This window comes from Scomber japonicus, chromosome 8 (genome assembly GCF_027409825.1).
Source record: "Scomber japonicus isolate fScoJap1 chromosome 8, fScoJap1.pri, whole genome shotgun sequence".
Lineage (NCBI taxonomy): Eukaryota > Metazoa > Chordata > Actinopteri > Scombriformes > Scombridae > Scomber > Scomber japonicus.
This window is the reverse complement of record NC_070585.1, coordinates 22,421,948-22,436,608: the sequence shown is the minus strand read 5'-3', so window position 1 is coordinate 22,436,608 and position 14,661 is coordinate 22,421,948. Positions and strand designations below refer to the sequence as shown.

General features: G+C 38.1%; 1 protein-coding gene across 1 annotated transcript in view; it reads right to left on the bottom strand.

Annotated features, from left to right (window-relative positions):
* The window catches only part of enox2 (ecto-NOX disulfide-thiol exchanger 2), a 189,916-nt gene that overhangs the window by 141,421 nt on the left and 33,834 nt on the right, over positions 1–14,661 (bottom strand). The window contains exon 3 of the mRNA XM_053324124.1: positions 6,774–6,863. Within this exon, the coding sequence (XP_053180099.1) occupies positions 6,774–6,807 (34 nt within the window). The 5' untranslated portion in view covers positions 6,808–6,863. The remainder of the gene's footprint in view (positions 1–6,773; positions 6,864–14,661) is intronic.

Genomic DNA, 14,661 nt, shown 5'->3' with positions numbered 1-14,661 from the left:
CTTAACAGACTATTCTATTATCTGCCTTTATCCACTTAGTCACTATATCCTAATTACTGATGATTATTTATCAAAAATCTCATTGCAGCGATATGTTGTCCCTAAAATCAAGATATTTGGTCAAAAATATTGTGATATTTGATTGTGACCCATTTCGGCCAGCCCTAGTCCAAAATCTATTATTCAGGCAAAGTTACAGTGACAATACTTAGAAGATTTCACAAACATCACACAATAATATGAGGACCTGTTCCTGAAACATTTGGATGACAGCCAAGCCTTTTAAAAATACGGGATGGACATGGCTGTATACACTGCCTCACATACTCTGTGAAATAGATTAGATTAGAAACATATGCATCAGATTTTATAGGTGCAGTCTGTAGGATATAGTGGCATCTAGCAGCAAGGTTGACACTTAAGGTGGTCTAAAAACTCATGAAGACCACCAAAGGCTGGTTTGTTCATTCAGGGCTGCTGTAGAAACATGGCGGTGCAGCATGGCGGGCTCCATGAAAAGCGACCCACTACCTAAGAAGACATAAAGGGTTCATTCTAAGGTAATTATTAGTTTCACATGATTAAACACTAATTAAAACATATATGAATATTATATTCCATTTCTGCCACTAAATCCTGCACACTGCACCTTTAAAAAGACACTCAGCATTAACAGGCACAAACACAGTATCAGTCAGGAGTTATTTATCATCTGCATTTAGGGACATATAAAAATGCAAAGCCACCAATTGATGGCGGCCATTTTCACTGTCCACCTTTTCACCAGAAAAGTCGTGTCATAAATAAACTGAATGTTTTCCAGGCAGAATTCAATTACCTCTGTCAGCCAGTAGTAATGAGTAACAGCCAATGCATGCTCTCGTTCAATTTCAGTGTCCCCAGGGAATGATGTTTGTCTGATGTCTTGATTTTTTTTAACAATGATGTTCTTTCTGTGGCCTGCTTAGTGTAGCAAAACATTCAAATCAAACACTAATTTGACTCTGTGCCTCTGCAGATGAAAGCTGCCTTCGTTTGCTTTTATGGTTTGCATGAGAACGTGCATGTTGGCAATATTACAGCCCTCTTTAGTCAAATAAACTGTCTGACTTGAAAGTGGGGTGAAATAAGTAATTCTGGCTGAAAGATTTCATCATTTCTTTTTTAAAAAAATGGACAAGAAGACTACGCTGAGACCATATTGTCCAGTTTGTCTTCGTTTCACATATTATAGCAGAAATATATAACAGCTGACCCAGTTAGTTCTAATCTGTTGCTCAGTGCATCTGTTTTGTTAAGAAGGAAATCTCTAATACAATGAATAATTCAAATTCAATTACTGCATATTAAATGGAAGCTGAGCCTCATTGACAACTATCATAAAATTTTAACAGCAGCTTTGAGAGGCATAGACTTTTTCTTGACTGAAATGTATTTTAATCAATATTTCCCCTTTCACTAAACAACATTTATAGATATTTGTCCCATGTTGGCAATGTTTGTCTGCCTTTATCAAGTCATTTGCCAAATCACACAGTCCTGTCTTCACTTGGTAAGAGCGCACTGTGTTGTATCAATATGCCTTTTCCAGTCAAACAACAGGGTTCAGGGAGCTGTTCCACGAGGCCTTCAGAGAGGCAGAGAGGATGATATTTAAAAAGGTTCTGCTCAGTGGAAAGCCTATCAGTTTAAAGTGACTGCAGTGGTATTTGGTGTCATCCATTTTGAGATCAATGAATGGTGTGTTTGTAGCTCAGGCACAAGTGAAAAATGTCATTAACTTCACTGCCCTCAATGCAGGAAGGCAGCCAGCACTGAAATCTGTCCCAAAGATAGGCGACATTGCCGTCTTTTGGGGTCTTGCTAGTTATCTTTGACCTCCATCTTCCTTAATCCTTCCCTTTCTAATTACCTATCCTTTCCTGTCCTCCTCCCCTCCTTTTCTCACATCTCTGTCCCCTGACTGATGGTTAGCAGATGATCATCCGGACAGAAAAGGTTGAGGTGACTCCCCATCTTAAGTCACACCTCATTAACAGAGCTTCACAGTGTCCCAGTTCACGTACTGGTGTATTCCTTGGGTGAATTTAATGAGTTGTGGGGGAGTGACAAGGCACCATAAAAAGGTAACTGGAGCTGCAGTGTTCAGAGTTGCAGATCCATGTTTGCTATAGTTTTCATGATGTGAGAGAAGGGAGTTACTGTAGGTGCTTTGGTGACAGCAGCATCTGTTGTGGAAACTGGATTAGGCTAAATCCAAAAGGAGGCCATACCTACCTCGAGAGAATTTTTCCCGAGCATGAATATTGATGGAAATTGGTCTCAAACAGAGTGCAAAACAACTGTTAACCCCTTTCCAGTGTTGGAATGTTGCTAACAGCACTTGCTGCCCCACCATTACTCACAGCCGGAAGAATCACTTGACTCAAACACCACTCGTGCACTGCCACCAATATAACCACAAGAAGAGGTGATGGCATTAAAATGCTGAAAGTCCTCTGATACAAGTAAAATAAATTTAATGTGAGCAAGTGGGCACTGCAGTGAATTATGGCTGTGTTGTACAGTAAGCCAGTTGTGATTCCTGGTACCAAATGTACCATCAACCTTAAACAGGTATCAAAAGTGGTCCCTGATCATCATTAACTAAACAGAACAGGTAATTGCATGGTAAAGAATATGGGATAAAGACACTTTGGTTAGCTTGAGGTAGAACATTTTGTGTTTCAGAACACTAGAGAACATATCACTTATTTATTTTCTTACATGCTGCTGACCTGTTTTCCTTCAAGTTTGGTCTTCAAAGTGTTGCCAAGTATTAGTCATAGTATTGGTCATCTCTCCTCAGATGACTGAGATAGTGAAATATGTAGACAATTGGAATACCAAATGAACAGTAACTGTAAATGTGGGTCAAGGGAAGATGCCAAAACAGTCACTGTGGAATATCCCTATTGTCCTTAAAAATGCAATAACCTTTTTATGTCTGTCATCACTGATACAGTAATGCATGTTACACAACATTGTGACACAATGGTCAAGCACAAAAGCCTAAAATAATGGAGACCACACACTATATACCTCACTGCCAATCTCACTTTTCAGCATGTTATTTAAGCCTCATGTGCATTCATGTTTTTATGGGTAAAAGCCCTGACAAGCAGCATTTCAATCATATTTTACTGAAATACTCTTTGTACTGTATGTGCTGCCACTGTGAATCTCTTAACATGACAGAAGCCAGTAACAAGCATTGATGGACTGTCATCAAATATTTGATGCTACACACTACAAAATGTTTCTGGCTACAAACATCAGTAACATCCGACCCTTTACAGATGATGTTATATGTATCTTCCAGTATATTTATTTTTAACCGTTCCAATGAAAAACAACGTGTTATCTCTAAATATTCACCTAATACAACAGTGAATCAGCAGTTACAATTGGTAGCCACTCAATTTAAAGAAAACTACAACACAACTAACAAAACAAAAGATTTTTATAATTGATTTCATTTGTATTTCATGGTTTCCTAGAAATGTCAGTGTTTTAAACCTTGAACCCAGCATCACATATCTTTTTGAAACGCTGGCTGAATGCAGGATTGAATCCCCTCTTATTGCAGACGGTCGTGCAGTGGGGGATGGTGTGCACAGAATTTGATTAGTTCATCCAATCCTGTGCGTACTGTGGGGACTAAAGCAAATGATCTATCAACAAAAGGTGTCCTTTCTTTTTGTTCATATAAACCTGACAAAATTAGATTCCAGTGAACAGAATGGGCTTAAGTCATTCTTTAATTAATAAAGAACGCAACAGAAACTCTTTACATCTTCATTGTCTCACAAACTAACCTGAGACACTTTTAAACTGCCCGGCGCTCTTGAATTGAGGGTGAAGAAATTGCTAGATAATTAAACCGTCTAAAGGCAAATATACTAGATACTGTAGAAAACTCTGCAATATACAGGGGTGAAGAAAGACAGAGGATACAACAGACAGAGCACACCAGATGAACAGGAGGGAGGGAGAAAGGCCAAGTATCAGACAGAGCATTCATTATCACCTGACTGACCTGCATATTGCGCTGTGTGAGAGTAATGGGAGAGGACACACTCATTGGCCAAAGCCCAGCAAGAAAGGTGCTTTTCATTCCCCCTCTCCTTTCTTTCTTTTAAGCAATCCGTCAGTTTCTTACTCTGTTCATTTTCTCACAATGTACTCATTGTTTTTTTAAATACAGTAATAGTGTGCAGATACACAGTAATTTCATGCTATAATGAAATGCATATTGAATAGCTTATGCATGGTGCGTACTGTAGTTTGTCTGAACATGATCATGTAACAGCAGTAATTGTCTATTTATTGAGGACAAACTAATGCTACAGTGTTACTTAAATGCAGTGATAACAACAAAGCAAGAGTGGCAGCTTATCTGGAAATATATCAAAAGACATAATGCTGTTAATATTATTCAAACCAAGGATATGAAGAGTCAGCGATCGAAAGTGCCTTATACAATCCTGCAGTATAGCAGATGGGAGGTGAATACACTCAAAGAATAAATGCATGGCCATGTGAGGGAGTTTCTATTAGCGTGGCTGCATATTTCTATCAGGTCCCAACGGGTCCTGTTGGGCTTGGGTCAGGATTCCACCCTCTAGCTCCTAGATCCATAATCTACATCTCAGCTGGAACTGAACAACTCAAAACCAAACTCGCTAATGTCTGAGCTTGAAATACGTCTGCGATGGGACAAACTGGTTCATGTAAACTAAACCTCAAAGTTGAGATGTTGATTATGAATAAAAGTTCTATTCTATCTATCTCTATAGCCGTAAACTGGAGATGTAATGTATGTTCTTTTGGACAGCCAGCAAATCACCATGAGTCTCCAGTATTTAACGGCAAAACAGGGCTCACGTGTCTAGTTTGTGAGCAGTAAAATTGTACAATAACTGCCAAACACATTTCCTCACACATTCACGAACAAGATATACTGCCCACTAGCATTGTGCTAACTACTGCAACATGCAAGAATAAAAACAGAGGAAGCTGTTGTTCTACTACTTCTGCTACAAAATGCCTTACTCAAAAGCCATACTGTAAAACACATCCATAAACATTAATACTGCATAAAGAACCCTGCATCCAGAACCTATTAAGTGAATTAAATTGAATTATACTCAAAAATAAATTGTGGGATCCATGATAACCAATATTAAACATTTAAAACAGGGAAATACCCCAAATAATAAACATAAACAAGCTTGTAAATATCAATCGACCTCTCACACGTATTACAATATATGGCAAGATGGAGTAAAGGAAATGACTTCTTTGTCCTGTTACAGTGTACCATATAGGCAAATGAATTACTTAAAGCATGCTGACATTCCTACTAGTCTACTTTTTGATACAAAGTCAAAATAGTTTAGTGCATTAAAGTGACTCGTACCTTTCTTGCATTTCACACACAAAAAACTTCAACAGCAACAACCCCTCCTCCCTCCTATGTCCCACCCCCGCACTCCCTTCCCCTCCGCCTCTGCGAACGCGCACTACAATAGTTTTCTGATATAGATTTATTTTTCCCCGTGGGAGCGGCTGGAGGTGGAAGCCATGGCCCGCTTTTGTCGGTCATTGTCAGTCGCTATTGTCTGTTTACGGCTATCTCCGTGTATCATGGATGTATTATAATGCCGTGGACCCACAACAGACTCTCTTCCGGGTGGGGGTGCACGCGCGATTATGTAATGCGGAAGGGGAAAACAGGCAGGTCGCTCGGTTTTCACAGAATATTATGAGAATGGAATAATGATGAGTTTCTATGTCTGGTGGATCTCTCAACATTTTAGAGTGCCCTTACCTTATTAATAGCATTTTAACATAAACAAAAAAACGTGTAAAAATGTAACAAAGGTAAGGGTAGCTTTAATTCACAAAAATCTGCTTGGTTGGTAGATTTTTTCATCTATCAGTCCACTTAGCAGGTCAATCAATAAGATAGTTTCAGACACTGTATATAGTACATATAGTAGTTGACTAATGTTCATGTGAGACATCTGAACTGCCTTGTAAGAAGTCACTCATGTTTATAACCTTGTAAGCAATTACACACACATCAACAGCGTATTCTGTTTTCTATGTAAGAGGTTTTTGCCTTCATGGGAAAGAGCAATGTATGCCGATCTGATAACTCAACAACTAATCCCTGAAATTAACACTACCGAAGCTCAGGAGCTAGTAATGCACATATACAACCGTACTGTAGTATGTTTCTTTCAATAAAAAGCATGTTTCATTTTGTTATTTGTGATTTTTGTGTGTGTATGTGTCACTACTCTTCATGCCTGAGTCCTGTTTGAATCATTGGAGTAAGCTTGAATGAGATGTTTAAATCAGAAGCCTGAACTCCAATAACTGAGAGGATGTAGCAAAATTTGATGTCTGCTCAAAAGGAAATGAAAGTGAACATGGCCAAAATAAAGACGATTTAAGGAGAATCATTTAAATCTGGGAAAGAGTATGGAGGGTTTAGAGGCTAAATCAAGTAAGAAGAAGCTCTTGGGACATATATAGAAAAAGCCCTTTAGTGGGATATTGACTGTTATTAGAGATTTGACCAGTAATCTTTTTTTATGATGTGACATCTCAGTAATGCAGCTTTCATTAAAAGGGCTGCTATTGCTGCTCTGGAGAAAAAGTCAGTGGAAACACTTACATATACTGTTCACACTTACACAAACACGCACAACCAGGCTTCTTACCTGTGACTCGGCTTGATCTGTAGTCTTTGTACATCCTAGAGAGGCAGCGTCTTCGTGTGTGATGCCGGCTTCTCTGGTCTTGTAGCGAATCTGTTTTGGAACATAAAACCAAGGATAACAAAAGGTGTGATCAGTTTGTGTTTGTTTTATTCACAAAAATGCCACAGAAGAGACTCTTACACTACAACTCAACTTATCCATTCTGTAGTCGTTCAAGGACGCTGACTGAGAGGAGCGTTTAAGATGGGCAAAAATAAAACGGCTTTGTGTTGAATAGAGAGAGAAGACAAACAGAAGAGAATGTAATTCATCCCCTTCTCTAAGAGGTACGACCTCCCTGCTTTGTGGAGCTGAAGCTCATCCGACTCAGAGAGGGCTCTGAGACGCTGGAAGGTCCCATTGACTGCACTATTAGCACTCGAACTGGGGGATCAGCATAGAGGAAATACAAAACGCTGCCAGAAGGATGCACAGAGAATTCTGTAATGCATTTCATTCCACAGAGAGGGGCCCTGAGGGTGCTGTGATGACCAGAGTAATTGGCTTTCTCCAGCTATGATAATCTGCATCAGTCATGCCATGCCAACACACTCTCAGGCCACTGAGAAGGTCACAGTGATGCCCAAACCTCACTCCACTCTGCTGACAGCAGCCCTCAATTCTTACTGAAAGACTGCACACACATTTATTCTGAAATCTTCTGGACTTTGAGACTTGACTTATAAGACTTTTTAGTAAACTTTAGTAAATCATACCAATACTTTTGATTTTGACTTGGAATACACTGTACTCCATTATGGACTGTGGTTGATAATGATTTAAACTAAAGGTCAAATATTAATAACAGGCAACATGTTACTTATTAGTCACTTTGATGCATTGATGAATGGAAAAGAACAATTTGGATATTTGTTGAAGCCATTTATTGTGGAAGAAATTCCAAACATTATTTGGTTTAAACTTCTTCATTGAGAGGATTTACGGTTTTCTTTCCTGTTTAACATAATTGGAAATATCTTTGGGTTTGGGGCCTTTAAATCACACAAAAAAAGCTGTTTGAATACATCACCTTAGACTCTGGGAAACGGTAATGCGAACTTGTTTTTTGTTAACATTCTCTGTCATTTTATACTGTAAACAATCTATCTGAAATAAAAGGTTACTCAAAATATATAACTCATCAACCTCCACACTTCATGTCACGATTACAACAGGATTCACCAGCACATCAGCAAGAGCAACACTGAGTTCAGTCTGACAGTATTACAGTTACAGCGAACACACACTGTAGATTATAACAGTATGATGTTGTTTTTTTTACTTGTTTGTTTGTGCTATAATCAAAGGCATTCACTGGACATCTTCATAAAACACTGCTGACCTCCTATGGCCTCTTCATATGACTCAGTGGAGAGAATCCGATAACATTAGATTAACCCTGCGAACACACAATACACTGAGGGAACATAATGAGTAAATGTGCTATTGTTTTCTTTTTTTTCCACATGGTTTCAATATAGAATACGATGTGGTCTGTAATAAAAGACTGCTTGAGAAATGGGAAAAACAGAAATATGATTACAACACTGGCTTTTGTTCAGATAAAAGCTGACTTTAAGCATAAATATTTTCTAAAAAGACAATGAAAAGAAAAACATTGTTGTTACCATAGCAAGAAATTTCATTCAACACATAATTGTCTGCAGCCATTGTTTTTTACATTATGGCTTGTTAGAGCAATGTTGTTAAAATCCAACTCAAATGAGAGAGCACTGACCCGTGATTTGCAATAAAATGTTACTAATCAAACAAAAGGAGTGCATGTTCTCAACAAACAAAACCACAAATCATAACTTTGTTCAAGATTATGCATGCATGCCTCTCATATCTTTCATATGTTAATATGGCTTAAAACAGATTAGTAGGCAAGGAAAGACCCAGATGATCAAATGATGTTTAGTAGCTAAACAAATGCAAAAATAATCAGACCTATTATGCTCCTAATGTCATTTCACATTGCTGTACAGCTGTGTTGTGTTAGCCTTGCTGTACAGTTGTTGTTGTTGTTGTAGCCTTGTACTGACAGGTTTGAAGCTATTGGAGGTGTTACACTCTGAGGCAGTGGGACTGCTGAAATCGTGAGCAGACCATTCACAACAGTAATAGCAATCGCAAAGCCAAATCAAGGCCAATGACAAAATGCACACACCCACTATGAGGACAGAAAAATAGGCCACTCAGAATAGCATTAGCTTAAACTTCAGAAGAATAATGACTTATTATTTTAATCAAAAAATATCTTAAGGCACCCACTTTCCCCGTCATAGTTGTTATTACCAACATTTTTCATTTCTGCCCACTTAGCTCTAAAATACTTTTCTATAGTTGGAAAAAAGCAATAGTTGCTACTTGGGGAAATGTGTACACTAATGATTATGAACGAAGCAGAAATCTGAGAGAGGAGAAGTTTCACACTGGCCTTTGAAATGAGTCTCTGAATTTGGGATTCAGATCCAGCATGCAATATATAAGCTTCACAGTAAGCACAAAAGCTGAGGAGGAGTGCTTTAGACAAAGTCTTATGCAGACACACTTTTAAGACAATTAACAGTACTAAAATGAACAAATAGATTTTCTCTGTAAAAGTGTTAGTTAGGAGTGAGGAAGAAGGTGCAGGCATTCAGTTAGTACAGCACAAGTTGCAAAAAATAAGCAATGTTGATTGTTTAGTCTAATATCTTAGTAGTCAAAAATATCTCAGGGGCACTGTACAGTATGCACTATTGATGACTGTTCATGTTTAACTGCTAAATTAATGGAGCAAAAAGGAAGCAATGTCAGTTTCTCTGCTTCAAAATTGCATTAGATATAAGGGCTCTTGTGCAACCCATGCTATTTATCATTCAGGCAATGTTCCATCTGTTTAGCCTTGTGTACATATGTATGTATTTTCATATGTATTTGCACACACAGTTGAGTGCATTATTCATCTTGATGAATGCATGAGGCCAGACACCTGTGTCTAGTCCGGATTAGAGGGTCCCCTCAGTGAAGAGACTATTATCAGAGTCAATTGGCCCCTATAGTGATGGAGATGGGAGATACCCCATAATAGCCACGATAGGTCCATTCATCTTTTTCTTTCCCGAGCAGGGAAACAGTAGTCTGGGAAGGCAAAAACGAAATCGCCCTCTGCAACAATTCACAGCGTTGGATTAATCATACCAACTTCACAAGAACTGATCGGTACTTCACAAGCAGCTCTTGTGTACCTTTTCTTTCCTGTAGCTGTCCCTCAGCCTGCATGCTTATCTCTGTGATAAAGTACCTCATCTCACACACAGGGACAGCAAAAAAGAGGGCTTGCAGGTTTTTACATTTTTCTGGAAATCATAAAAATATGTTCACAACATCAAGTAGCAAAAGCAGAGACTGAATATTACAACTACTACATCTTAACAAACTATGGGCTCTAAATGTAAATCTACTTGTGTGTGTTCGTTTAAAATTTAGCTGTGTAATATTAAAAGCAAAATAATCCATCTTTGCTATACTGGCAGAAGTTATGGTGTGCAAAGTTTAAATTCTTGTGACAAGGAACAAAGAGTACATGCAAACAATTTTTTTTTTGTTCTACCATCAATGCATTAAACCTTCAAGATGTCAGTTGACAAGGTAGACTAAATATACACCACTAAATTATAAAACTACTTATTTTTGTTCATTATGAACATCACCAGTCAGACTTTTAAGCAGCAATCAGATAAAAGTTCATATCACTTAATCCTCTAAAATACATGTTTCTCTCTTAACCCAAATGCTGCATGTCATTTTGTGCAGTCTACTGTTTTAAAACCCTTGAACAGAGTTTCCTTAGAGGGCCAAACAGCAGTGTACCCTGATATCTAGTATAGCAAGGTTAGGAGCTATGACCTCCTGAATGAAACACGTGTCTCTTAAAAGGTGATCATGTTACCTTTGCAGTGAAGATATGGTGCTCACATCTTATGCTGCTGCTGCCAGCAAAGGGCTGATAGATAAGAGTAGAACACTGCAGAGTTAATTTACTATACATTTACTATGATTTTATTGTGTATAATTTAACAAATAAATAATTGTGTAAATCACTGGAATGTAACCTATAGTGTAATTCTGTGAAAAACAAATGTGCTGTGTCTCGACATCTACCTCGGAGTTGGGCTGCTTGAGAATACAGGTATGAAAATCCCAGTTTCTTCATATAGGGAGGAAAAGTTTCCATAACTAAAACCAATCCATATATTCTGCTTTAATATATTCAAAACAGAAATGTAAAACTATAGGACTATTATGGTGTTTGTTGTATTTCAAACCTGGAGGCAAACTTTTTAAAATTAGTTTCTGTTTGTACTTTTTACACTTAAAAAGGACATAAACTAATTTTAACAAAGAACAAAAACATCTGTAATAAACATCACCAAGGTACACATATTGTATCTATAACGACATCAGATTTACTTAATTTTGGTTCTACATTACAAACATAGTGGTAAAAATATGTGCACCTTTATAATTCTACTATTAGATTAGCAAGCACCATAAAGAACTGTAATGAGTATTATGGCTTTATTCAGTTGGATGGATACATGTATGCGTAATGACAAGAAAAACGCAGTGTCAGATGGAACATGTGGGTGTTGGGAATGAATATGCTTCACTGGATATAGAAGTGTTGTCATGTTTGTTATCTCTGTTGTCCTCCCTGCACTTACAATTTGCAATTACAATTTATATATTTAACTACATACAATAGAAATCATATAGTAAGCACTAAGAATATAGCCACATCTGTTCCCATCTACTGAAAACATATAATCATGTGGTGCAGTATTTGTTTGTTAATGAGCCCCCGCTGATATGCTGAAGAGATGACAGTCTGTCAAGCTTTCCTACACACAGGGAAACAACATGTTGGAGAGACGGCAGCACCACTGTGCCGCAATATGTGAAGCCAAGATGTAAACAGTAACAAATACATTTTAAAAATGAATACACAGGAACACTAAAGCAGTCATCTGTGCCCGCTGGGTGCATTTCTTGAAGATATGCTCATAAATTTGTTTGTCATGAAAGTTCAAATAATTTCATTGAGAAAGTGAACTGATCCAGAAATAGTTTATTAAAAAAAGGTTATAAACAACTTGAAAAAATACTGATATTCACTCCATTCGGCAGAGGGTGATAAAAATGATGCAACAGAAATGTGTGTGCTATAAATCACCCATATAGCATTTCTACCAACTAAAAAGTGACTCGTGCAGTGTTGATATTACGCTACAGATCTAGCAATAAACATATCACATGTGACGAAAAATGTTCCTCAGAAGATATAATATTTTGGTAGTGTATGATCGCCAGGGGACAGAGAGAGGGCAAGGAGAGGGCAAAGTAGACGCATCCACTGTTCTCCACCAAACAACGATCAAAGAGACAGAACTAGTTCCAAGTGGGATGCATCTTCCATCATTTAGACATGGCTCAGACTGAATGCTCTGATACTGAGCAGGAAAACAATTTTCCACAATGTTAACAGACACAGCCAGAGGACCAACACAATACCGTTTTCTATCACCCAAAGACAGGAAACAAGCCCCTAAGTATGTAACCATAAATGATATTCCAACTAAAGAGAAGCACTTCTGAAGCGGTTGGTGAATATGAGGCAAATCAAAAAGTATTTTTCATGTAAGCAGGGAACAGTATCCTGATGTCTAGATAGTGCTGTTGTCTGAGGGACCCTCTGTGGGTAACGTGGAGTAAATAAAACCATTCTACATGTAACAAAATGCTGGCAATAAAGAACCTAATGAACATAGACAGGGCTGCTTTTCATAATTTGTAGACACTATGTCAGTCTCTGAGGCACAAAACTCTGATAACTGACAGCCATGGTGCTGTTTTTTGGAAACAAACTTACTGACTGAACTGTTTCACAAAAGGCAGTCTTGGGAGAGGCTTTCGCTCCGTAATTTACGAGTGGGCTGGAAGCCAGTACGTGTTGTTTAACAGCCAGCGCCACGTGCTGTCTTTGCATTCACAGCCAATGAGGAGGTTGGGGAAATCTTTTTCTCTTTCTCGCTCACAGACACGGTGAGCTCCAAACCCAGGATATCATTTGGTAGAGCAAACCCCCCCCCCCCCATAATTTCACTCAAAAGAAGAAAAATAAACAGGATTTAATATTGGTTGAAGAGGCAGAGACAACTGTTCAGGTGGCTAAATTGTCACTGTGTGGATTAGTTTTCCTCTGAGAAAAAATCTCAAGTGTGTGCCTTTAGTTTATTATGTTAATTTGGAAAAGTATGACAAAGAGGGAATATTAAGTGTAGATGACAACTAGGAACAATGCTGTGTTGTTTTAAAAAGTCTTTATAATTAACTGCAGCCTCTATCCTGTAAAAGTAAAGGCTTTTAAATCTATACAAAAATCCTTAAAAACATGGAGCAATATCCCTGAATGTTTGATTACATTGTACAATAGTCTTCATTAAAATACACTGTTGTACTGGGCATACTCCTAGTTTATATGTACTCTGTGTAGAGGGGGGTTTTCTGGAAGAGAGCAGAGGTGTTAAGTGAACCAACCATTGGTAAAAAGGTTTGAAGAAGCAGTCTTGCATGTTAAGGGTGGATGGAGCTCAGCTCTCTCCGTCATAAGTACTTACATCAGGGAAGTGAGGCAGGAGGGCAGGCATGTAAGAGGGAAAGGATGAGACAGGCAGACACCTCTTTAACTGGAATGTCTCACTAAAACTCATACCGAGTCGGGGAACACAAAATAATAGCTCAACTGAAAAGAATAAAACTCCATATAGATTACAGACGAGCCTTTTTAGACTCAATGGGAGCTTGAGTTGTTAAAAGGTTTAAGAAGCTTGAAACCTTTTGCTCTACTCATTTGATAAACTCCAAAAAACTTTCTTTGTAGCAAGAATCTCACAATAGTCTGATATCAAAACAGATTATTTGACCTGAGGAATGTCAGAGAAGAAGAAACACTTTCTTTATCCACTGCACTGTATAAAACATATAAAGAAATGTTTCTCATTCTGTTAGGTCTGACATACTTTGCCTGATTAACATTAACGTAAGCTAGAGAAAGGTATAATTCTTGGGTGTCCTAAATTACTCACCATGCATGAAAGCTGAGTGTGCAGCTGTCTCACTTATAACAGATTCTGTTTCTGCCTGTGCCAGCACACGGACTGCGTGTACGTTGCTCCACATCTCTTCATTTTCTACTAGAAAAAATAAATAAAGAGATAAATAAAGCGATGAAAGAACATTCAAACACCTCTGTTGATTGGTGCTTAAGTGTATGTGGATGCTACAATTCACTATTAAAAATCTAAATCTAAGTCTTTCTGTCACTAATGATAATGAAATACTACCTTGTATTCTCTTAGCGCAAGTTATGAGGAGATGTCCTCATTCAGCTGGTCTATTGTGCTCTCTACAGGCCCTGACCAGAGTGCAAAGCCTTTGATTGAAAAGCAGATGAGTCTGTTCTGCACCTTAATGCAGTCTCCTCTCCTAACAGCTAATTACCTTGTCTCAACACCGAGGCCGTGTCTGATAAGAGGTATGAGCTCCTTAGAAGTAAAGAGAAACTGTGCAGCACACTGGCACAATTAAACCTAAAGGTAGTTTGGTTTTCAGGATGCACGGTTAGGATTTTTAAAAAGCAGGTTGCATGATGTTATATTTACACAGTTATGAAAACATATCGAAATTCCCTCTAATGATGCTTTCAACATGTCCATACATAAGTCTTAAATAGGCACTGAACATCACTACTGAACAAGAGTCATGATGTATAAATGATAAACAACCTAAAACTATGCCACTA